General features: G+C 45.3%; 1 protein-coding gene across 3 annotated transcripts; it reads left to right on the top strand.

The window, feature by feature from the left end:
• Nucleotides 1–381: 381 nt before the first annotated feature.
• cltcl1 (clathrin, heavy chain-like 1) lies at nucleotides 382–26,032 on the top strand. 3 transcript variants are annotated; one of them, XM_056592534.1, is made up of 32 exons: nucleotides 382–692; nucleotides 5,186–5,393; nucleotides 7,201–7,469; nucleotides 8,053–8,214; nucleotides 8,568–8,681; nucleotides 8,781–8,954; nucleotides 9,078–9,275; nucleotides 9,584–9,784; nucleotides 10,184–10,336; nucleotides 10,647–10,769; nucleotides 11,302–11,439; nucleotides 11,536–11,700; nucleotides 12,172–12,352; nucleotides 12,642–12,805; nucleotides 13,177–13,302; nucleotides 13,907–14,049; nucleotides 14,307–14,541; nucleotides 14,842–14,964; nucleotides 15,062–15,207; nucleotides 15,350–15,533; nucleotides 15,898–16,090; nucleotides 16,749–16,906; nucleotides 17,368–17,532; nucleotides 19,906–20,181; nucleotides 20,335–20,484; nucleotides 20,577–20,708; nucleotides 21,111–21,221; nucleotides 21,584–21,754; nucleotides 22,121–22,342; nucleotides 22,984–23,004; nucleotides 25,472–25,547; nucleotides 25,897–26,032. In XM_056592534.1, exons 1-32 carry the CDS (start codon nucleotides 651–653, stop codon nucleotides 26,016–26,018), a joined length of 5,046 nt encoding a protein of 1,681 aa, XP_056448509.1. In that variant the 5' UTR covers nucleotides 382–650; the 3' UTR covers nucleotides 26,019–26,032. The 3 variants fall into 3 exon arrangements, with proteins under 3 accessions (XP_056448509.1, XP_056448508.1, XP_056448511.1); XM_056592533.1 differs by having other exon boundaries at nucleotides 22,984–23,010; XM_056592536.1 differs by lacking the exon at nucleotides 22,984–23,004.

The raw sequence follows: 26,032 nt of genomic DNA, 5'->3' as shown, positions 1-26,032 counted from the left end.
ATGAAGTAGGCCTAGGTTGTATCCAGTGAAAGTTCAATACATTGGCGATATATATCTATAAAAAAATATATAGGCATATAGGCTACATGTATCAAATAAACACACTGGGGGCCCGGAGTGTTGTGTTTTCATACCGCACCGACTCTTGCACACATCGTAAAAAGGTGGGGCGGCCGTCACGAGCCCTGATTTCAAAGTTGGGAGCAAGAGGGGGGTGGGGGGGCTGCGGCGGAGGGGTACAAAGAGGGCATCCTAATTTCCCACTGCATTGCATTTGAGGAAGCTTATTATTGACTATATTGCCAAATTCTTTTGCATCAACTAGAACCAACATTTGAAGCGTTGTTTCATTAGTACGAACGCTCGAAATGGACTTATTTGATCACATATGGTTAAATCGTAATTTATGGGCACTAGTTTTCTTGGCGGAGGTGCAGAGCTTTGGGCTGAGGAGTGTTCTAGGGGGTTGCTGAATGGGAGCAGTCATTGGATTCGTGTGACATCAACGCAAGCCTCCCAGACTTTCCCTGCTCATCATAATTTAGTTTTGGGACGTATAGGGCACGTACAGTGAAAGCCCACATACATTCATTTTAGTGTCCCCCTCCCCTTTCCTCCATTGCGGATTCTCCAGACAGAAAGCCGCAAGAATGGCTCAAATACTGCCGATACGTTTTCAGGAACATCTGCAGGTAAGGATACGAAAAAATCACCAAATGAATGACTGAATGCTTATTTTTTTGCACAGTTCCACCTCCGTGTGTCTACCGACATTCACACGGCGTGTCGCGATTGAATGGGATATGGAAAGGGGCTGCAGGGTGGTGCTCGATATAGCTTCAGGCCTAGTTTTCTCCTGACCGGCAGATGATGACTTGTACAAATTGAATAGTCAGCTCGTACACAGCTCTATGCGGACCTCACCAATACGCCGCAATTGCGTGCAGTCGGACCACGTCGCTCGCTGTCAGATATGCGGGTGTATTCCCGCAACAACGGCGCTGTTTTGACAGTTTGTTGTTGTCGCCGAGTGGACTCAGCTGGTCGGGGGGGGGGGGTAAGATTGGTAGTGGATACTGAGTGACACTTGAAATGTTGCCCTGCGGCTACTCTTGCCACTGTCATGAAGCCCGCTGCCCAAGCTGACCGCGGAATAGAGCGTTTACTACAACACGCAACCCAATGCGGTAGTCCTGCCGGCGTAGGGTTTAAATGCCAGTGTCACCCCAGAAGCATGATTCAGTGAAATGTAGGCCGGCTGGGAATAATGGGCCAACGCCATAGCCTTTTCTATACTGGTACGTATCTGTTGTAAAACATGATCATGTTAACGGTCGCACTGTGAAATCGTCTAGACGGAGTGCGTTAGGCTGCAGTGCTACGATGTATTTGATAATAAGACTAGGGAACATGGGGGGCTAGTTTGTTTAGGGTTTCCTTGAAGGCGCCTTACTGCCGCAAAATACAAACTTTGTGACGCGTTTGCACCGGTTTGCTCCCCCTCCCCTTTTATATAGCCCGTTGTTATGGTAACACCAGGCAGTGAAATGGCCTTTCAGTAGAAAGAGCTGTGAGCCACAACCCCACCTCCCCCCCCGCTCCCTTCCTCTTGCCAACAGTCCCACTTCCTGGGCCACAGATTCTCAATCCCCCAGACTGTGCTAGCCAAGACCCCACAGAATACCAGGCTACCATCACCCTTTTAATATGACGAACAGAAACACCACTGCACCAGACAGTGTTCCTCGTAATCCCTGACAATTCCCAGTTTGTTTTGTGTCAAACTTCTCGGGGCTACTCACTAACTTCTATGACATATCTTCCAAAACACATAACATTGATAAGAGCCATACTGCTTCTCACTCCATTACTATGGGGAAGTCACGTACTTGCACCAGACATCACCCCCTAGGTTTCTCCTGCCCGGTCAAATATGCTTGGAATTTGCAAACCCAGGACTTTGGGCCTCAAGTTGTTTAGCTTTTACTGCCCTCTTGGCCTGGTATTTGCAGCTCCGATTTTTTTGCAGTCTATCCCCCATACTATCTATCCCCGGTTAGAAACCTAGTTCTCAGGCTCAACTGTAAGTCACTATGGATAAAAGACTCATACTCAATGTTGCGTTAGCATATGGTTCACTAGATTCTAGTGCTGTTAGCCTGCCAGTCCCAGGTATTTTCAGAGTTGGTGTGAGATCTGTAACCCCCATCATGTCCTACCTAGAGTAGGCCATAATTATTCCCCCACTGGGCACACAATGTGGAAGACTCTTAAATGTATGGTTCCAGTTGTTGGAGAAGTGAAACTAGCCAATTTGTCACGCCACCAGATGACTAACCTTTAGAGTCGGTAAACGACATTATGCTTAGTTTCTTCGTCTTCTTATGATTAATTGCTTCAAGTCACTACACTTCAACTAGTCCTGGATAAACCGTGTCGATATCATTTAGAGTTTGAGTTTGTAATATTAAACCATCCGTCATGTCACAAACTTCTTCAACCAACGTGTCAGATATTATGGACAATGTCAGTCGTTTCTGATGGTTTTCCAGATAGTGGAATGTTGGGTTTCTCTAAAAATAATAAATCAAGTTCATGTCAATCCCTTGAAAGTAACCTGAGATAGAGGCGATCAAAAAGGCCTCCATCAAGGGGGAGGTGGGCCTGTCCATCAACGAAACGCTGCCTCTGTGACTAACGAACAAACGTCAGAAATAGATGAGGCTAGCACTTCTTCTAACAAGGTCTTGCAAATCTCATCAGCACAGGAAACAGACGGAGGAAGTGATTTCATAATTTCACAGCAGCTGCTGGTCACCTTCGGGATGTGGGCCTGCGACCGGTTAAGGTTAATCAACAGGGACGACATGGTCATCATGGATGAGTGAGCCACATTGGGCGGACGTATGTGTCAGTCAGTTGCATGGGATGTTAACAGTAAGACACTCCTATCAGTGCAGTCCATGTGAAATCGGTCCCGCATCATGTTCCTACCCTAACCGTGAACTCGGGCGACTGTATTGAGGTGTGCATGTGTTGAGATGAAGAGTGTTCACAGGAGAAAGTCAGGGATTCAGCACAGAGATAAAAGTGAGAATAATGGATATTTTGGTATGGGCGTTGAATAAATATTGTGTGAAATTTTGATTCAGACCCCAGATGACAATTCTAAATATATCAGGCATTCTGTAGTGCTTTCATATATTTTACTTCATGTGTTTGTGTTGATGTGCTTGTTTGATTTCAAGCCATTGTTGCATCTATAAGTATAGCGTTTTTTCAAAATAAAGGTTTTGCGCCTCTTTCATGTTTTATTTGAAAGAGGCGATCCTCCTCAATATTGTAAATATTGAAATTAAGGTGGATTTACCCCCTGCTCCTGAAACTATGCCAATGTGTGTGTGCACGTAAATAGGAGTGCTGTTCTTCCTGTAAGTCAGTGACTTGCATATTGCTCAAGGCGTAATTTACTGGAAGTGCGGTAAAGCCATTGTGTTTCTTTGAGTCAAACCTCCTCCATTACTTCTCCATAGCAGGTACACACACACACACACACACACACACATACATATATATATATATATATATATATTGATCTTTCCAATACAAGATTTTTCCCCATAGCGTAACTACATCCGTACGAAAATGCAAACCTTTGATCCTCTACCTTCAAACAAGTGCTCCTGCGACATGGAAATCCTTCATGGCAGCCATAGTCTTTATGCAGGGTTGGGGACAGTTGTTGAGCCAGAGAGTGTACCCTGGCCCTGACCATGCTCTTTTTGTGTCTGTCGTAGTGCAGTTGAAATGATTGAAACGGGACCGTGCGGTCGGGACTGCAGGCCAACAGGCCAGTAGTCGATGGTACTGGCCTTGTGAACACTGCGAAGATTCCTTTCCTCTTGCCTCAGTCCTGCATAATAGAGGCTGCTATACCCAGCCTGACCATCTGAACGAGGCTACCCGCTCCGTGTAGCCCTGTCAGTCCCTTGATTGTGTACCAAACAAATACATCTTGTGTTTAATGCTCGATCAAGGGAACAACTGTTTACTTATGGCTGTTTCGTCATGCCAGTTAGGTCTTTTTCTGTTTAAGATATATCATGGATATTTATAAAGACTTCAAGTCCCGATGCTCCTTCTTGTTCGGACAGTGAATATGCTATTATAACACAAACAAGTCCTATGATAACTCTGTCAGACGTTGATACTCAGTCACTTTCTCAGTTCGGATACATACAACCCTCAGGGGCAATCTCCAGACAGTTTTCTCAGACCTGTTAGCTAAACCTTGTTCTCACCCCGGATTATTTATACAGCTGGCACACTACAAGCTGTATGGTTGTCAGGCCACCAACCCTAGGACACAGATCCTTCCAGATGTTGCTGAAAGAAGTAATACTAACGACGCAACCAATACTGTAAACAGGGCATTGTTGAAGGGCTAGTGTTCTCTCATCACCGACAGCGTACATGAATGCTGCAGTCAACACTATCACCAGCTATTTGGGGAGTATAAAAACTATTTTGAGTTAATATCCTGTGTGCCCACGGTTGCACCCTGGGTGGAATCACTAAGAAGCCCCCTTGTCTGGGAAACATCCATTCAACAATATCTCTGGAAAAGTTGACCAAAACTGCTGTTATAATGGCAACACGAGGCGCCTGCATTACCAACTTTACTACAGTTTCCTTTTTCAAGCTATTTTTAGTAAGGGCTGTGTATTCTTACGACGATGACGTAAGACTCTTGTTCCCTTTAGAGTCGTGCAGTTAGGCATTATTTTACCCATTCATCTTTTCCTCTCCTGTTTGTATGTGAAGCAATCTTAAATCCTACCATGTGTGTGAAACACACACATGCGTGCTCATGCACACACACACACAGACACACAGACACACACACACACACACAGACACACAGACACACACACACACAGACACACAGACACACACACACTTTTAGTTATCACTGGTGCTTTTATCCAATATCTAGCCATGCACCCCCATTTACTTCAAAAGGTCTACAGCTCCTAATTTCATAATGAGAAAACAAAATCACTGATCATGATGAACAATAATTTGAATCGGTCGCCCAGTCCTAATGGGGAGTCCCCTAATACACTGATCAAGTACTGCTTGAGGCTGTGATGTCTGATGAGTTTTTTGGTTGGGCTTCTTCCAGCTGCAGAACCTTGGGGTGAACCCGGCCAACATCGGGTTCAGCTACCTGACCATGGAGTCTGACAAGTTCATCTGCATCAGGGAGAAAGTGGGTGATCAGAACCAGGTGGTGATCGTGGACATGTCCGACCCGACGAACCCCATCAGGAGACCCATCTCTGCTGACAGTGCCATCATGAACCCAGCCAGCAAGGTCATCGCCCTCAAAGGTATCCGCGTCAGCACTGTAGACAAGAGTCCAGCTGACAGATGCTACCCCCCTCAGACCGTCCAATAAGTCCTATGTTGTAACACCCATTAGAAACAAATGGCTTGTCTGCTTGAGTGTTTGGGATGGTTTGTTAGCTTAGCTCTCCAGACATGAGCTTAATGGAACTAGGGCTGGTTTCAGCCCGAAACGGCAGTTGGTACGTTATTGTATTATTGTCTCTTTTTGTTGTTGTTAGCAGCAAACACATTAACAGAAATCCTCTTGCTTTCCTGCTGCTATAAATATGTACCGCACACTCATTTCTATTGGTTGAGTGAATTAGATTTGTTGTGCAGTGTAAATACATTTTCTTCTGCATAATCCAACCCCTCAAGCACACCCACACATACAAAAGCACACAAACCGATCACAATTATGAAGCCATAATGCAATACTTCTCTACAACCTTCTCTCTCTCTCTCTCTCTCTCTCTCTCTCTCTCTCTCTCTCTCTCTCTCTCTCTCTCTCTCTCTCTCTCTCTCTCTCTCTCTCTCTCTCTCTCTCTCTCTCTCTCTCTCTCTCTCTCTCTCTCTCTCTCTCTCTCTTATATCTTGCCCTCTCTCTCCTATATCTTGCCCTCTCTTGCTGTTTCTCTCCCCCCCCAACCCCTTTCATAATGGCCAATCCCCCCGGTCATCGTCTATCTCCCTTTTCTCCCTGGCTGTCCGTCTATCTTTCTCTACCTGGCTGTCTGTCTCTCTTCCCTCAGATGGTGAGTTGTCCGACCGCCTGACTCCGACGTGCCACGTCACAGTAGCCATGTCATCTCTCATAAAAGCTTGTCGCCTATACTTACCACCATGGAGAAACCAACACATGCACTAAAACCATGCACCCAGCACTCTACACCTTCTTAATGTGCACCATATCACGATTTCAGAATCTGGCGCTCCATACTTTTATGAGAACTATACATGTGTCGGCATGTTTCATGTTTTTCTGTGAAGCATTTGTCATGAAATATGGGACACAATGAACAAGAGTGTGATGGGAATGTGTGTGAAAAGCGTGTGTGCCAGATTAACTCATATCCATGTCTAGATCTCTTCATGCAGCTGCGTTTGAGGTACGCCATACATCACATCATTGTGTGTGTGTGTGTGTGTGTGTGTGTGTGTGTGTGTTCATGGGGGTTTGTCAGCCTATAGATCTGTGTACCTGAATAAATATTCTCATTGATTGCGATCATGATTCTAGGTAATGTAACTATAGTCACACAACTTGTTCTCTCATTTTACTTTATTTAAAATCTTTAAAGTTGATTACAATTATTTGATCTCTCCAGATATTTGCAATGATCACTGCACAATTTCTAAAGATCAGTGTTTTACAAACCCTTTGGCAAAATAAACCTCTTGCCATTGCAAATGTACAATTCATTTGAAATGTATCAAATTCAAGTTTTCATAATGGGTTATGCACTGTTAATACACTATATAGGTGTTTTAACAGAAGTATTAAATGTACAGGCAGAAGTCACACTATGACAAACTTGAAGCGGTATCATCTCTCTGTGACCAGTGGTTTGATCGGCTTTAGAAACGGCACACTGAAAACAGGACACCGAAGCCATGAAACCCTTCGAAACCCCTCTTCAAAGCCTCTTCCAGGCTTCACTTGTGGTTTCATGGTCTGTTGAAAGGGACTGGGTCCCACATGTCACTTCTTGGACGACGATGCACAGGCTCTGTAGGTCGTCGTCGTCCAGATCCGTTCCAGCCGCGTGTATTTCAACCTTCTGCATCTCCTCACCTTCACTCCCTCAGCCGCCAAGACCCTGCAGATCTTCAACATCGAGATGAAGAGCAAGGTGAAGGCCCACAACATGACTGAGGAGGTCATGTTCTGGAAGTGGATTTCCGTGAACACCGTCGCCTTGGTGACCGAGGCCACTGTCTACCACTGGAGCATGGAGGGGGACTCGCAGCCCATCAAAGTGTTTGATCGTCACGCCAGCCTCGCCGGATGTCAGATCATCAACTACAGAACTGACGAGCAACAGAAGTGGCTGCTGCTGATCGGAATCTCTGCACAGGTATGCACGCCACGCACAAACACACTCAGGCTCACACTCACTCTCTCTCTCTCTCTCTCTCTCTCTCTCACTCTCTCAACCCCACACAGATGCGAGAGCGAAAATGTACGCACGTGCTAGAAGAATTCAAACATGAGAGTATAAAAACAGAATAAAAAGAATAAAAGCAACAAAGACGGGGGGAATGAATATGGAAAGTTTGAGTGAAATGGGTATCTTCTCCTTCTGACGCATGCTCAAAATCCTGCCTTCTCTCTTGCCAATATGTGCATCTGAAGCGCCCCATTCCAGGCGTTCCGGGGTGAGATCAGAACGCCTGAGAACAAGGTTTATACTCCAGTGATTCAGATAATTTATAGCAGGAATGAATCTTATATCTGCAGCTTGCCTTTAGGAATCAATGATCCCCGAACCTCTTCCAACCCCTAAATGACAAAATCTTTCTGCATTCACAGTGTGTCGTCCTGGACGAACGTGCCTGTCGAAGCACCAAACAATACACATTACTCTCACTCCCATGAGTCTCCACGTCATTTTCTTGTTGTATAATACTCATAATATTCTATATTGCTCCCGTGTGCAGCAAAACCGTGTGGTGGGGGCCATGCAGCTGTACTCCGTGGACAGGAAGGTGTCTCAGCCCATTGAGGGTCATGCTGCAGCGTTCGGGGAGTTCAAGGTGGAGGGAAACACCACCGCCTCCACCCTCTTCTGTTTTGCTGTGCGCTCCCAGGCGGGCGGGAAGGTAAGAGAGTTTGGAGAACGTACAGGAATGTGGCAAATCCCTTAAAATCGTGTGTAGAACTCTGGTGTCTGGGTGGTTCTCACCACACGCACAAAGCAGGCTCCAGTTTTAACCGTTTTTTAACAGAGAGCTTGGTGTCTCGTAGGTCCTATTTCGCAAAGCTGTGTTATTTTGTGCTGATGCACGGAACTGGGCGACCTGTGCTATTCATGGAGAACAAAATGTAGTTGGATATGTTATTATAGGTTATTTTACATTAAGACTATGTGGACTTTACTGCAGACTTCCATTTTCCCCACTTGGGATTAGTTTTACCTGACACGGCAGCGCCGGCCGTCTCTTCTCTGTTCCAGTTGCATATCATCGAGGTGGGTCAACCGGCCACAGGCAACCAACCGTTTGCCAAGAAAGCGGTGGACGTCTTCTTCCCACCGGAGGCCCAGACAGACTTCCCCGTAGCTATGCAGGTGAGGAGAATCCGTGGTCTAGATGAAGCCTCCCCCGACCACTTCACACAGGCCCTCTCGTCGCTGACGCACGTATGACTGTCTTCCGTGGTCCCCCAGATCGGTACGAAGCACGGGGTGATCTACCTGATCACCAAGTACGGGTACATCCACTTGTACGACCTCGAGTCCGGCGTCTGCATCTACATGAACCGCATCAGCGCCGAGACCATCTTTGTGACCGCGCCCCATGAGCCCACCTCCGGGATCATTGGGGTCAACAAGAAGGGGCAGGTGGGGAATAGTTTAGTCGCTAGTTTATATCAGTCGGCAATCCACCGTAAAGGAAATGTCAGAACCGTCTTAAACAGATCTTTTGTTTGTTTAACAATTGACTTAACTTTATGTTTTTTGTAGGTGTTGTCTGTGTGTGTGGAAGAAGAGAATATAGTCAACTATGCGACCAACGTTTTGCAAAACCCAGACCTGGGCTTGAGGATGGCTGTGAGGTCAAACCTAGCCGGAGCTGAGGAGCTGTTTGCCAGGAAGTTCAACACTCTGTTCGCACAGGGAAGCTACTCTGAGTCTGCTAAAGTCGCTGCCTCTGCCCCTAAGGTACAAACCCAACACACATATGCAGTCAAAGATTAACGTTTTTTACCTGCCAGAGCGGAACATCTACCTGCCAAGAATTGTTTAGTTTGTGCCCCTGATTTATTTTTTGCTGCAAATGGTCTTATCTATCAATCATTGGCTGGTGGGAGGTGTTCATTTTGAATCCTGCCTGTATTAATCTAACTGTGGCACAGCTTCTAATCACCACAATGTAAATATTAGCTCATTCAAAATAGCCCTTTGAATAGTGACCTTGTGTCCCGTCCAATTTCTCTGACATCGTGGCCTCCCTGTCATCCCTGTCCCAGGGGGTGCTGCGGACCGCAGAGACCATCAGGAAGTTCCAGGGGGTACCGGCCCAGCCCGGCCAGGCCTCGCCCCTGCTCCAGTACTTTGGCATCCTCCTGGACCAGGGCCAGCTCAACAAGTTTGAGTCTCTGGAGCTGTGCCGGCCCGTGCTCCAGCAGGGACGCAAGCAGCTGCTGGAGAAGTGGCTCAAGGAGGATAAGGTCTGACGTCGTCTCCACATGCGTTTCCTATTTCTTAACAAACCCTAGTCTAGTTTAGCTTTGCTTCTAGTCTTCACTAAGTGCAGTCTTTCTCTGTTTAGGTCATGATAAGAGAAACTGTTTTTTATCAATCCCACAGGGAAAACCTGCTTCTCTGTGGTTTAGAATCTGTTGATATATGAACTGTTATTGTAAAAGATTGATTGATCAATTGATGAAGGAAACCTTACCGCAAATGTACCTAATCTGTAATGGAACTGCTAAGCTAACTTTGAAGTTCTATCCAAAGGCACAAGCAGCACCTGATTCTGTGTCTAACACTTATCTCTAGTGGCTAAATAAAAAGGTAGGGTTCCTACACAACGATTTTGAGAAGTGACCGTTGGTGTCCTATTTCAGCTCGAATGTTCAGAGGAGCTTGGGGACCTGGTGAAGGCTTCAGACCCCACCCTGGCCCTCAGTGTGTACCTCAGAGCCAACGTCCCCAATAAAGTCATCCAATGCTTCGCTGAGACTGGACAGTTCCAGAAAATAGTGCTGTATGCTAAAAAGGTACAATTCTTGCTTCAAGTTAAGAACAGAGAAGTGTTTGTGCGGTTGTGTGTTTGAGTAGTGTGTGTGTATTTTGAGTAATGTGTGTGTGTCTATGTTAATTCTAATACAATTACCATCACTTATCCAATAAACACGCACATATGTCAAGTTAACATGTTTATCATGAAACTTGCCTCAGATTTTTGTTATCCGTGTGCAAGTGTCTGGGTATCAACGTTCGTTTACGATTAACATTTATTATACTAATCCTAAATGACCATGACTAAATGTAGGTCTAATTCATCTCAATACTATATTGTTATGCCAGGTGGGCTACACACCGGACTGGATCTTCCTGCTGAGGAACGTGATGCGGGTTAGCCCAGACCAAGGGCTGCAGTTTGCCCAGATGTTGGTCCAGGATGAGGAGCCCCTGGCTAACATCAACCAGGTACACTCCATCGTCTACGGCCCAAACACTGAATCATTCAGACGCTCATTGGTACCCCTTCTGCCTTTTGGTTACTCCCCTACACTTAAACCGCATATCAGTACACACACGCACACGCACTTAACAATTGGCCAGTGTGGGAGACTTCCATCTGTGTTATGCCAGATGTGGCAGCAATGCCAGGAATGCAGTGACTCTTTGACCCCCGGCCCTCCTGCCTAAGCCCCATCCTCCCTAGCCTCGTCCCATCTCCACCAGGAAGCCGTCCCTGATGCTCGTAAGCTTCAGCTGTGTGCCTTTTGCAACTCTTGTCAAAAGTGCAGAGTAAAACCATCTGGACAGCAGGCCTGTGCTTCTGAACACCCAACCCAAAGAGGGCTGTTTTAGCCCCTTGTAGGCCTATTCCTCGTGGTTCGTAAAGATGTATGCAGAACGTCACCCCAAGAATCCTAACCTTTCTCCCGTGGAATGTGCTCCATCTCCCTCCCCTGCTCTGTGCGGCCCTCTCTCCTCTCCCCACTCCCTTCGGTAGATAGTGGACGTGTTCGTGGAGGGCAGTCTGATCCAGCAGTGCACCTCTTTCCTGCTGGACTCCTTGAAGAACAACCGCCCCGCCGAGGGCCACCTGCAGACGCGCCTGCTGGAGATGAACCTCATACACGCCCCTCAGGTAGACCCACCCGACATCCCGACGGGGGGGTGGGGAGCGCCAGCTACCGCACTGTAACAGGCCATGTGCTGAGTCAGTGCGCTCCTCTCTCTGCAGGTGGCAGATGCGATCCTCGGGAACCAGATGTTCACTCACTACGACCGGCCCCACGTGGCCCAGCTGTGCGAGAAGGCAGGCCTCCTGCAGAGGGCCCTGGAGCACTTCACCGACCTGTACGACATCAAGCGGGCCGTGGTGCACACGCACCTGCTCAACCCCGAGGTAAAGCCCCGCCCCCTGAATTAAGATTGTGTGTTTGTAACCTACTTATTCACTGAAGGCTACTGCGTCATAAGCATGTTCTGAAAAGATTCACAGCCTGCAATATTTATATTTACATCATTTAGCAGACGCTTTTTTCCAAGGCTACTTGCAACCATTGATGGTGGAGTTCATCATGCAAGGCAATAGCCAACTTGTGTGGAGTAGTGAGGGTTAGGTGCGTTGTTCAGGCACAGTGCGACAATAAGGGACGAGGAGCCGGGGATCAAACTAGCAACCTTCCGGTAACAAGTCAACCCGCTCTCCCTCCTGGGCTTAGCCAACGCAAAATCCTGTTGCTGTTCTTGTTTGTTGTTTAAAGTGCGACCGTTTACTGCATTGGTCGAGGATTGCGTTCTCGCAGATCGGACCAATGATGAAGTCACATTATGACCGCCGTATTTGCCTCTGTTGTGATTTTCCCGCTCCAAGTGGCTGGTGAACTTCTTCGGCTCGCTCTCGGTGGAGGACTCGGTGGAGTGCCTGCGGGCGATGCTCTCCGCTAACATCCGGCAGAACCTGCAGCTCTGCGTCCAGGTGGCGTCCAAGTACCACGAGCAGCTGGGCACCCAGACCCTGGTGGAGCTCTTTGAGTCCTTCAAGAGCTACGAGGGTAGGTTCCAGGGAGATAAAGCGAGAGGGAGGAATCTGACTGTAATGTACTGCCTGTCATACAGTACAGCAAAGTGAAAGAAGAGTCTGAAGAAATAACCAAAAAATGTATATAGTTGTGTAAATTATTGGCCTTATATATTTGGTATTTATATACAAATGTATATTTCGTGTTCACACAAGACGGTATGTTTGTAAATTTGACTAGATTGAGAGGAGATTCATGTATGAAAATGAACTGTTGTTAGTTACCAACGTTGTTTTCTCCCACTGTTTTGTCTCCTTTCTAGGCTTGTTTTACTTTTTGGGGTCGATTGTAAACTTCAGCCAAGAACAGGATGTTCATTTTAAGTACATCCAGGCTGCTTGTAAGACCGGCCAAATCAAAGAGGTTGAGAGGATCTGCAGAGAGAGCAACTGCTATGATCCAGAAAGGGTCAAAAACTTCCTCAAGGTACAACATTCTCTCTAGTACTTTATTGTGACCGAATCCCTGACGGGTGTCTTATTTTGTTCTGTAGACCTTTCGCCAAACACCACCTTATATGTAAACATTAAAACATTGACGAATAAACTTTCATCCACAAAGTGCCACTGTTTACAGTAATTCCTTTTTTCTAATTTGAAAAAATAAAAGCACACAAATTAACATTATTGGGATTATATTTGATCTACATTGTTTTTTCGATCATTGTTAAGGAATCCATTCTTTCTTTTAAACCATTTACCACAGACCGTCCCATGTATTTCCTAGTTAAGGCACAGCCAACTCATTTATATCAGATCGAGAATATAACGCGTCAAGTCGTCATTTCTGTTATTCAGGAGGCTAAGCTCACAGACCAGCTCCCCCTGATCATCGTGTGTGATCGCTTCGACTTCGTCCATGATCTGGTTCTCTACCTCTACCGCAACAGCCTGCAGAAGTACATCGAGATCTACGTACAGAAGGTACCGCAACGGCAGCTTTCGGAGCTAGATATTATTATTGAAAAATGTCTACAATAGGGCCCCTTTAATTATTATCATTAAGACCTCTTCAAAATAATGATTGAAATGCAAAGTATACACTTAGGGTCAATGGATAATCTCTAGCAATAGATATCCTGCCCCCGTTCCCCTCCAACCGTTCTCTCTTTGTTGATTGGTCTTTCGAAACATTGCCCATTGTTTCTTTGCAGCAGCTGGCTTCCGCTATGTCCCCGACATTTTGGATTTGACTCGCTGCACAAAGTACTTTCACTAGTGGTCTGGATCACTTTATAAACCAGGAAGTGCTTCGCTGAGAAGAACCATTAGCTGCATCAATAATGGGTCATATCGAATCTGCAGATTTTCTTTCCAGCACTTTACGGTGGAGAGATGTTACAGGTTTCAGATTTCAGGGTTCCCACGTCAGATTATAATATAGTAATACTCCCCAATTAGCTCTCACTGGTGTGTCCAAGGACTAAGGCGAAGTAGAATTTGTACAACTGCCCCACTTTAAGGCCTGCTCACGCGGTGGAGCTCCATGTATGAGGTGTGTTTGAGAGGTGTGCTGCTTGTCTACCAGGTGAACCCCAGCCGTCTGCCAGTGGTGATCGGGGGGCTGCTGGACGTGGACTGTGCCGAGGACGTCATCAAGAACCTGATTATGGTGGTGCGAGGCCAGTTCTCCACCGACGAGTTGGTGGAAGAGGTGGAGAAGAGGAACAGGTATTTGTTATAAAGGATAACTGATCTATATAGGTTACTGCTACAAGGATCCCACAATGTTGATGGGTGTGTGTGTGTGTGTGTGTGTGTGTGTGTGTGTGTGTGTGTGTGTGTGTGTGTGTGTGTGTGTGTGTGTGTGTGTGTGTGTGTGTGTGTGTGTGTGTGTGTGTGTGTGTGTGTGTGTGTGTGTGTGACCTATTTTCTCAAGTTTACGGGACCCTGCTTCGCTCCACGTCACACTCTTGCCCTCCTCTCAGGTTAAAGCTGCTGTTGCCGTGGCTGGAGTCTCGCATTCATGAAGGTTGCGAGGAGCCCGCTACCCACAATGCCTTGGCAAAGATCTACATCGACAGCAACAACACCCCCGAACGCTTCCTGAAGGAGAACCCGTTCTATGACAGCGCTGTGGTGGGCCGCTACTGTGAGAAGAGGGACCCCCACCTGGCCTGCGTGGCCTACGAGAGGGGCCAGTGTGACCTGGACCTCATCAAGGTGAGGGTTTCGCTATAGCTGACTCTTAGTCGCTGTAAGGTTGACCAAATGTTGGTGTTATTGATGTTTATATAAATAGAGAATAAAATGATGATTATTGTTATTATTGTACTGTTGTACTAATGATGACGATAATTATGATGATAGGAATCTGAATAATATCAGAATCTGAATAATAATCAGGATGTAATAAATATATAAATGAATTTAATACATTGAGGACAATTATTTATACTACTTATCTATTGTGCTGTTGGTGTTTTTCAAAGTAATATATAATTTCTTTGTCATCTGATCCAGGTTTGCAACGAGAACTCCTTGTTCAAGAGTGAAGCGCGCTACCTTGTGCGACGGAAAGATCCAGAACTATGGGCCACCGTCCTGGAGGAGAGCAGTCCCTACAGGAGACAGCTCATCGACCAGGTGGGGCTCCTTCTGGAAGACACTTTCACTCAAACAAATGACGGACACTAATGAAAAAAACGGACACTAATGTTCATGTTTTTACCCCGATGGCAAGGTGGTACAGACCGCTCTGTCCGAGACCCAGGACCCGGAGGAGGTGTCCGTCACGGTCAAGGCCTTCATGACAGCCGACCTGCCCAACGAGCTCATAGAGCTGCTGGAGAAGATCGTCCTGGATAACTCTGTCTTCAGTGAGCACAGGTGCGCCAGACCCTCCAAGACGTCTCCCGCCTTCAGGGAGGGCGGCTCGGTGTTGTAATTAGAAGCTGGTGTTAAACTCTAGGGGGGGAGGCTTTGGAAGCGTGCCAGGGCGTTAAATCTCTTCATTTGTCTCCACGTCCAGAAACCTCCAGAATTTGCTGATTTTGACGGCGATCAAGGCCGACCGCACGCGCGTGATGGAGTACATCAACCGGCTGGATAACTACGACGCGCCGGACATCGCCAACATCGCCATCAGCAATGAGCTCTTCGAGGAGGCCTTCGCCATCTTCAAGAAGTTTGACGTCAACACCTCGGCCATACAGGTGAGATAAACGCACTGCCTGTCCAACCGTCCTCCGCCATTAGTCCTGCTTTTGTATTTCACCCTTAACTCCCAAAGCATGTTTTATTTATTATATGTATATATATATAGATAATTTCTTATTTTTTTATGTATGTTTACATATATTTTTTTATATAATTATTTCTTATTTTGTTATAATTTTGTTAAAATATATACTTTTTGTTTTTGATTGCTTTTATTTACAAAAATGCTGACCATTTTGTTAACACAAATATCTCTGAAACCCAACCTCAAAGCCCTTGAACTCAGTACAGTTCACAGAAGACACAAAAACAGAAAAAAAACTATCACCAAACCATAACAACTTTACCCGCGGGCTCCAGGTGCTGATCGAGCACATCCAGAACCTGGACCGGGCTTACGAGTTTGCAGAGAACTGCAACGAGCCGGCGGTGTGGAGCCAGCTGGCCACGGCGCAGCTCCACCGGGACCTGGTGAAGGAGGCCATCGACTCCTACATCAAGGCCGACGACCCCTCGGCGTACATGGAGGTGGTCAACGCCGCCAGCAAAAACAGTACGTCCTCCCGTTCACACCACGCGCATGTAGCGCCGGACAAAGAAAGGGTTAACAGATTGGGCGGGAAATCTGTCTCAATCTGGCAACACTGAGTAGAAATAGTAGTAGTAGTAGTAGTAGTACGGTGGTTTTGGTTGTCCCTGAGGCAGGCTGGTGTTGATGGCTTAGCCATTGTGTGTAACATCCATTTTGTCACACTTCATCCACTATCAGTGTGTGTACCATCCATTTTATCCCAATTCATCCACTCTTCGTGTGTGTAGCATCCATTTTGTCACACTTCATCCACTATCGGTGTGTGCAGCATCCATTTTGGTGACATACGGCACACCGTTAGTAGGTGAAGTGTGACAAAATGGATGCTACACACAGTGGTAGTGGATCAAGTCATGTGACAAAATGGATGTTACACACAGTGGTCGTGGATCAAGGGTGACAAAATGGATGCTACACATACTGACTAAGCCATTCACCCTACCTCAGGGACAACCAACATGTCCCTACTACTTCTTCTACTCAGTGTTGCCAGATGTTACTATGTAAAGCGCTTCGAGTGTCTTGAAAACCCCTGTATAAATTCGATGAGTTATTATCATAACATATTATCATTACATTGTCATCGAGGGTCACATCTTTTGCTCTTCTCGACCCGTAGATAACTGGGAAGATTTGGTGAAGTTCCTGCAGATGGCTCGGAAAAAGGCCAGGGAGTCGTACGTCGAGACGGAGCTCATCTTCGCGTTGGCCAAGACCAACCGTCTGGCCGAGCTGGAGGAGTTCATCAGCGGGCCCAACAACGCTCACATACAGCAGGTGAAAACACGCTCACACCTCGTCTGTTTTACATGATAGAGTGTGTTGTACTGGTATAATACCACTACGGCTCTTCAGAAAAGGCACTGTTAGTTTCGTTGTTGTTCTGTGGAGCCCGTTGGGCACAATGAATTCAGATCCAGGACTAATTCTGAGGAGAAATAGTCAAAAATAATAAAAAATAAAATACAATCAGCACATGCATTCAATCTAACCAATTCATACATACAAATATTTAGGATCATCAAATATAAACTATAAACACTTAAAGTGAAATCAGAAATATTGTGAAGTTAACAAGGTACAATATAAGCATAGGAACAAGGGTAAATAAATATATGCACAGAGTGAAGAAGGGTGTAATTCTATATAAAAAGGGTGAACAAGGCTGTAAATGTGTATGTTAAACAGCGACCCAGGACATGTATGTAAAGGTAATCCCGCTGGCCGTCTCTGTCCAGGTGGGCGACAGGTGTTACGAGGAGGGCATGTACGACGCGGCCAAGCTCCTGTACAACAACGTGTCCAACTTCGCCCGGCTGGCCTCCACGCTGGTGCACCTGGGAGAGTACCAGGCCGCCGTGGACAGCGGCAGGAAAGCCAACAGCACCCGCACCTGGAAGGAGGTAACCCCTCCCAGCTGGAACCATGCACCAACACGAGGCAGTGCACTGATGTTGTGATATTAGTATGCAGCGGCTGTTGCCTTATCATGCATGCTGTCATCAGATGCCAAGTGGGGCCTAAAAAATGTTTTTGTTCGGTTCCGGTTTCCGACCGACCCTGTCAATTTATGAGCGACCCAAATTATTTTATGAGCTTTAAAAATATATAATAATAAAAACAATAATAATAATTCATGCAAACTATAATTACGTTTTTGTACAGCACCTCTTCATTCTGTACAAGGATGAGCGAATTTCTCGTTTTTAAAAGAAAACAACCTACCTATCATTCGCTGCCGCTGGAAAAAATAAAATAAAAAAATAAAATAAATTCCCTACCTACCCATGACCTCATCTGACAACCTACAGGAACCAAACTATTTTTTTTTTTAGGCCTGGTCTGTTTAATGTGTATTCTGTATTGTGTTGCACAGCTTGAGCCTAGTTGTGGTTTTAGAGATCAAATAAGTATTGGATTGATGTAGGCCAATGCCGAGGCTGACGCCATGTTGTATGGGATCCGTGTCGGTATGGGAATTCATCAGCAAATGATTATTCTCCTTTAATGGTCGGTTCTCATCATGGGGAAACTGCAGAAAAAACTACAATAGGGGAACTTGATTTCACCAATCAATATCTTGACATCTGTAAAGATAATCAACACCACTTATATCATGATATTACCATGCAGTGGAAATCTATTAATACACGCTGACTGGTCCACCCCCAATAATGCAACTTGGCTTGTGAAATACTTCCGGTAATAGTTTGAGACCAAAATAAATATCTGTATAGTATGGGAAGATGGTAATTATCATGGGATCAGCTTAAGAATCATCCTCAATAATGTCTCCTTTTTGTTATCATCATTGTGAGGAAAAAACAACAACACGACAGAGGAACTCAACAAGTAAAGATCTGGGGTCTCATTTATAACAGTTGCGTACACACAAAACGGGGCTGAAATTGGCGTACGTGACTTTCCACGCCAAGGTTGTGATCTATAAAAAACCAACTTGACGGGAGAATGTGCGCAACCCTAAGCAAACTCTGGCCTCTGGTTTGGAGGAAAAGGAGAATTGGCGACACAGATGGTGTGGTGGTGAACTGAAGTCAGACAGAAGAATTGTAGAGTGAGAAGAACGATTATGTTTTATTTATCGCCCTACATAAATGTAATCCCACATAAATGTATCCAACCCGTATCATGTGTTAAATCTATGTAATCAGAATAATTTAAGTCAACTGCGTTATTTCTCAGTTATAACTCCAGAAACATCTCCTTGGAACAGAAATAAAAAATAAACCTCTATATGTAATCCCGTCACTCCATACTTTCCACTGACGGCGCGACTGCATGGAATAAAGCATCTGTCAAACATGTGTCAATAACATCATATTTTTATGTGACACTGTAAACACATAATCAAATGTCAATTAAATCCCAAGTGTGGAAAACCAAGCCACACTCCTCATCACAATCGTTGTCCGTTACTCTTGATGCTTTTCATGACAAATCAGGCATTAAAAAGGGGTTATGTTCAAGAACATTTTATGTGGGTGATTACAAACTGATTATCCAAGGTGTTCTCGGTCAGTCTTATCTTATTACCTTAACCCTATAAATACAGAGGTGAGCGCCGTGGTAATGCTGCACCATATGGCACTTCTGGCGGACCATGCAAATGGCAGGATTTGGAGGGAGAGGGTCTATGGGGACCATAACGATTTATTGGTAGGCTACATAAAAATATGTAACTTTATGTCAGACCACTTCTTTTTTAATTCTGGGACTGTGCGCTCCCTGCTACTGACAGAGTTCACTGCTGCAGCAACATGTTGCCACTCACTCTGCTTTTTGTTGTTGGCGATCCCAATCCCGTGACCGCCGAACAAAACTACTTTTCGGGCCTCCATCTCACCCACAAGTGTCTCCACTTCAAACTCCGTGAAATTTCGCTTTTTTGCTTTTCTCAGTACTTCTGCCATTGTTTCCGACAAGACATAATACTTGCATCTGAGTCTGTTTTATATGCAGATCGCATTCATGAGGTCATTTGTATTTACCATTTATGGTTAAAAAGGGGCGTGTACAGGGCGGAACGTGAAGCTGATTCAGCTGCGCACACTTGTAGGCAGTGTGTGATTTATAAAGCAAAGATTGCGTACGGTGTGAGTACGCAGGGTTTTATAAATTGGAATATTTTTTGGCGCACGCCAAACTTGGCTTTTGGGCGTACGTACACTTTTAGTAACGATCCCACGCACAGTTTTATAAATGAGACCCCTGATGATTCCTCCTGAAAGAGTAAACAACCCAACGCGTCTCCCCAGGTGTGCTTTGCGTGCGTGGACGGTGAGGAGTTCCGGCTGGCCCAGATATGCGGCCTGCACATCGTGATCCACGCCGACGAGCTGGAGGAGCTCATCAGCTACTACCAGGACCGGGGCTACTTCGAGGAGCTGATCGCACTGCTGGAGGCGGCGCTGGGCCTGGAGCGCGCCCACATGGGCATGTTCACCGAGCTGGCCATCCTCTACTCCAAGTTCAAGCCCCAGAAGATGAGGGAGCACCTGGAGCTCTTCTGGTCTCGGGTCAACATCCCCAAGGTGCGTGGGCGTGGGCGTGGGTGTGGGCGTGGGTGTGGGTGTGGGTGTGGGTCTGGATGTGTGCCGCCGTTATTTGTGTGTTTTATACTTGGTACTGATGTCGGACGGCATTGCACATTCTTACTGACCCGGTGTTTGTTGCCATGACTTCAGGTGCTGCGTGCGGCAGAGCAGGCTCACCTGTGGGCGGAGCTAGTGTTCCTCTACGATAAGTACGAGGAGTACGACAACGCTGTCCTCACCATGATGTCACACCCTTCAGACGCATGGAAAGAGGGTCTTTTCAAAGACACCATCGCCAAGGTAACGTGCGGTGGAAGTCGCTCGTCATAGGTCAAGCTGTGTCTTCGTTACTTCTTTCTAAAACGTGTGCGTGTGTCTCTCTGTTTCTGCAGGTTGCCAACGTGGAGTTGTACTATAAATCCCTCTCATTTTACCTGGACTTCAAGCCCCTGCTCTTAAACGACCTGCTTGCTATCCTGTCCCCGCGGCTAGACCACAGCCGAGCTGTCACCTTCTTCTCCAAGGTAACGGACACGCATTAGATCAATTATTTTATTTTATTACATTTTTTAAAGGGATACGCCGTTTAGTTTATCAAAATGAAATGCCAGTCACAACACCACAGGGTTGTAGTTTGTCCACAAAAACACCAATAATTCAGCCTTACATTCGGCGCTGTGACTATGACTGGTACCTCTGATGCGCCTCTGGCACAATTATATTAGCGGACGCTTCTGGGTGGGTGGTCCGCGCAGCGGGGAAACCCACTAGCGCCGCATCTAAGGTAGCCTGACAATCCCAGCTCAGAATATAGGACCGGGTTAGAGACGGGCCTCCCTTTATAAGGTTCACCTTTGACGTTGATGGTTTTCTTTTATGACTGGTTTCCTGTTTGCCGTGGTGGTTGTCATGGCGCTGGTGCTCAGGTGGACCAGCTGAAGCTGGTGAAGGCGTACCTGAGGTCGGTGCAGAGTCACAACAACAAGGGAGTGAACGAGGCGCTGAACGACCTGCTGACGGAAGAGGAAGACTTCCAGGTGTGTCCCCTCACACCTGCTGCACAGCCACAAAATTAAGATAATTCAATTCAATTTATTTGTATAGCCCCTAAACACGTTACAGTCTTAAAGCGCTTAACAGGCCAAATATTTATGACAGAAGATACAATTATTCTGATATAAACGATTTTGTATGAATTAAATCGCTCGTATCAGCTTTATGCCCCCCTACCCTTATCTCTGTCCTGAATTTTCTTGGGGCCTCCGTGATAACTCCCGCGGCCACTAGGGGACACTGATGAGCATACACTACCAGGGATACACACGCCCTGTCTCTGGGGTCGTTTGATCATTAACACTAGGTCATTTGTATTTGCCTTTGCCTGCGTGTGATCTTAAAGGGCTTAAGGGCGTCCATCGACGCGTACGACAACTTTGACACCATCGGACTGGCACAGAGGTTAGAGAAGCACGAGCTGATTGAGTTCAGGCGGATCGCCGCCTACCTCTACAAGGGCAACAACCGCTGGAGACAGAGCGTGGAGCTCTGCAAGAAGGACAAACTCTACAAGGTACCAGGCCCGACCTCAACATGGCTACTACAGGACACATCTAGTTCAAGGGTTAACCGCATTTCCAGGTGCCTCCAATAGGTGGCAGTGTTAGTCTTTTTTGCATTGACATGCCACACTTCTCCTTAACATCCCATCAGTAGTCCTGAACTGACCACATTTAATGGTGCTGTAAGTAATATTTAACAGCGATAATTGAATTTTTATTAGTTGGTAAATCACAGCCATCTGTCGGCTATTAGTGAGTGACATGCTCTGTGAAAATTGGTTTAGAGTTGACTGCACACCTGCATGGGGATAGTTTATTCCCCAGTTTATTATCCCCATATTACAAACAACGGGTTGATCATTCTGAAATTTTCCCAGGATGCAATGCTGTACGCGGCCGAGTCAAAGGAGGCCGAGCTGGCTGAGACTCTCCTCCAGTGGTTCCTGGAGGAAGGAAAGAAGGAGTGCTTCGCCGCCTGCCTGTTTGCATCCTATGACCTGCTGCACCCCGACGTGGTGCTGGAGCTAGCCTGGAGACACCAGATCATGGACTTTGCCATGCCCTATTTCGTCCAGGTCATGAGGGAGTACCTCGCCAAGGTGGGCGCCAAAATCCCTCTCTCTTTTTCTTTCTTTCTCTCAATTTTTAATTTTATTCCATCCCTTCTCTCTTTCTTTTTGTTAGTTCGTTCATTCATTAGTGCGTTCTGTTTTTGTTTTCGTTCGTTCGTTCGTTCGTTCGTTCGTTCGTTCGTTCGTTCGTTCGTTCGTTCGTTCGTTCGTTCTTTCGTTCTTTCGTTCTTGTTCTTTCGTTCTTTCGTCTTTCTTTCTTTCTTCTTTCTTTCTTTCTTTCGTTCTTTCTTTCTTTCTTTCTTTCTTTCTTCTTCTTTCTTTCTTTCTTTCTTTCTTTCTTTTCTTCTTTCTTTCTTTCTTTCTTTCTTTCTTTCTTTCTTTCTTTCTTTCTTTTTTCTTTCTTTCTCTCCTTTCTTTCTTTTGTCTCTTTTTTACTCTCTCCTTTCTTTATTTTGTCTCTTTCTTACCCTCTTTCCTTTCTTTCTTTTGTCTCACTTTCTTACTATTTTCCTTTCATTACTTTCTTTCTTTCTCTGTTGCTCTTCCTTTCTTTCTCGTAATTGTAAACATTGCCACAAGAGAGCTGATGACTTTGGATGGAAATGGTTTCCATCAGATGTGATTTGCTCCGTGAGGTCATGCCAGGCCCTCTTTGCGTTCTTTTACAGGTTGATCAGTTTGCTGAGAAGGTGACGGTCTCTGGGCCAGCTTTTTTTATACCTCTTTTGTGTTTTGTTTTTCTAATTCTGTCGTTACTTATCCCAGAAGGATTCTAATTGACTTTTATAAGACAAAATATGCAACAACCTAACTTAGGCGAAGGTTTAACACAAGTCCTGAAGAAATAAATATATGTGTGTGTGTGTGCGTGTGCGCGTGTTGCTAGTTTTAGATTCAGGCACTTGCATGTTTGTGTACGCATGTCTTCTCTGGTTCCCAGAGAAGGCTAGTTCAAACAAGCAAAGCACTTCAAAGTAAGCAAAACATAGAATTGTAATTGAATAATGGTTACAATTTGCAACATTCAGACGACAACCACTGACTGTATTTGAAATAGCTCCCTTGTGTGGACTTGATGATAAAGCCGTAATTACACATAGCTTTTCACCATGTCACGCCATAGACTCCCCATCACCACACTACTCTTTGTGGGGGTTTCGGTTCTACTCTGTTACATGAGCCGAGGGTGGGATGTCTGCATGCTCAGGACTTCCCTGGCCCCAAACCTTAAAGACTCTGCATGTTATAGTTCCTCAGGACAAGATGTCGCCCACTCACATCTAACCCTTTCCTCCTGGTTTTTTTCTCTTTATCTTTAATCTAAAAACAACAACTCTGGTCATGGATAGATGTTTCCTGTAGTACTAGTAGTATGAGTAGTACTGAATGTATAGATTGACGTGTGAGGTTAGTTCCCAGATGTACAGCATTACAACACAGTACTAGATAATTTGGCTTATTGTACTTTTAGGAGGGAAATATAAAACGAGATTTAAAATATTTTGATCCCAGACGAGAAATCTGGGAGCCACAACAGCAAGTACAGGACAATAGTAGAATAAAAAATAAAAAATCTTCAAAAGAGATTATACTTAAAAAATATTCAGAATAAGTGTAGTGGAAAAGTAAATGCTTAGATAAGTATAGAATATAGACCATGATGCAAACCTATTAAGAAGATGGATGAAGTGAAAGGACAATGCTTGTAAGATGGAGGTCCCACTTCTCCTCACCAACAGTTTCCCTATAATAATGGTAGTGCATCTGTGCTCGCCTGAAACCATTAAGGACTGAACACCAAGCTTGACATTCATTTTTCTCTGTGCAGCGCTTTTTAGTTTCCATCAGTTGTAGTCATTGATTTTCCCTTTTTCCAGGGATCTGCCTTGTCTTATAAATCCCACCAGCCTGTTAAGGCTGTAACCTTGCAGGCAACTTCTGTAGCCCTGAGGTTAGAATCTCCTGACTTCTGTTAGCTTAGCCTGTAGTTTCACCCTTTGAGCCAGAACCTCTGGCAAGGGAGTTCTTTCATCAGGGATCTCAGTGGATTCTTTTTTAGTATTAGTCAATAAGAAATAAGAATTATTTTTATTTTTATTCTGATTGCTTTCCAATGATTATATTTTTCACCAAATAAGTCGTGAACTTTAATCTTTCAATAACAGATGTGCATTTAATTGGGTTAGTATCTGTATTTGAAACATTTCATTTGACTTTAATTTGACATTTAGATTTTTTCCTGGATCCCAACCATTGTTTAGCTCTTTTATCTGTACTGTCATTTGTATTCCAAAAGCACAGTGCTTGAAAAAACTACCTGGATTATTTTCAGAATTTCACAATGGTTGCCACATCACCACCCCATAAGTAAATAGAAAGGCTTGTCGACGATAAACGCACCACACAAGACCGCACTTTTAACCCTGTTTATAACCACCCAATTACATCTTACTTACAACAATAAATAGCATGCATGTGTGAGCTAGCCTATGACGCTCATACACACGGTATGTCTCCGGGACTCTTATTTAACCATGGATACATGGAATAAAACTAATCCTACCCTGGGAAAAAAATCCAATCCATGTTCTTAAGAGCACTAAACCAATCGATTTTTAACCAAGCCACTCACCTCTCTTGCAAGCTTTAGTGAATAGTCTGAAACCGTTTTGCATGGCATCTTTAAGGTAGTATACGTATCGTGGACTACATGTACTGTAGCACTGCTATTTGTTGTTTGAGAATTGTATACTGACTGTGTTGTATATTGCATTGTATGGTAGGTCTGATGTTTTTACTATTTTTTGCCCTAGATGTAAAATGTCAAAGATAGGTATTCTTGTTAGCAACTTGAGTATTATAACTGATTACTGCAATTGTCAGTTAATTTTGATTTTAATTGGATTCATATGCTGGAACCCTACCCAGGAACCATCTTTTATCGCCAATCATTTGTACTGGCATGTCACATCTTCCCCCCTCTGGAATGTAATTAATCCTTCTTATAAAAGACAAACCGTAATAGGTGGTTGTTAAGACGCTTACAGGAAACTTTGTTTTTAACATGGTGGACCTTCTCCAACTTGTCCAACTGATTATTGTCCGATTTCTCACCTCATTCTGTTTCATTGTGCTTCCTTCTCCCTACGCCTTCAGGTGGATAAGCTAGAGGAGCTGGAGAGCCAAAGGAAAACTGAAGACGAGGTCACTGAGCCCCAGCCAATCGTGTTCGGTACGTCACACCGTCCGCACGCCAGCCATTTGTACGATCGTTGCTAAGGAAACCACAATGTTAATTTATGTCGCTCATCACCCTTTATGTCTTGGGTTACACGCTCGACATCTGCCGGGACATTGGGTTCTATCGTCAGCCTGATTTTATGGGATTTCATTTATGGATGAAAAGATGTTCGATAATGTTCAAAGACAAATCCGTCAATGTGTGTGTGTGTGTGTGTGTGTGTGTGTGTGTGTGTGTGTGTGTGTGTGGTGTGTGTGTGGGTGTGTGGTGGTGTGTGTGTGTGTGTGTGTGTGTGTGTGTGTGTGTGTGTGTGTGTGTGTGTGCGCGCGTGTGTCTACAGGTCAACAGCTGATGCTGACCGGCACCACGCCAGCTGCTGTGACTCCCCAGGCGCCCTACCCAGGCTACGGCTACGCCGCTCCGGGCTTCCCTCCTCAGCCCGCCTACGGCTTCAACATGTAACAACCTGTCACCTA

Source organism: Gadus chalcogrammus, chromosome 6 (genome assembly GCF_026213295.1).
Source record: "Gadus chalcogrammus isolate NIFS_2021 chromosome 6, NIFS_Gcha_1.0, whole genome shotgun sequence".
NCBI lineage: Eukaryota > Metazoa > Chordata > Actinopteri > Gadiformes > Gadidae > Gadus > Gadus chalcogrammus.
The sequence above is the reverse complement of the archived record's forward strand: the minus strand, read 5'-3'. Positions and strand labels throughout refer to the sequence as shown.

Excerpts from the sequence above, each read along its gene's own strand:
- cltcl1 (XM_056592533.1), top strand. The coding sequence starts at position 651 with ATGGCTCAAATACTGCCGATACGTTTTCAGGAACATCTGCAG. Across the intron at positions 8,955-9,077 it reads GGGTCAACAAGAAGGGGCAG|GTGTTGTCTGTGTGTGTGGA; the intron begins GTGGGGAATAGT and ends TGTTTTTTGTAG. Across the intron at positions 14,965-15,061 it reads GGAGACAGCTCATCGACCAG|GTGGTACAGACCGCTCTGTC; the intron begins GTGGGGCTCCTT and ends CCCGATGGCAAG.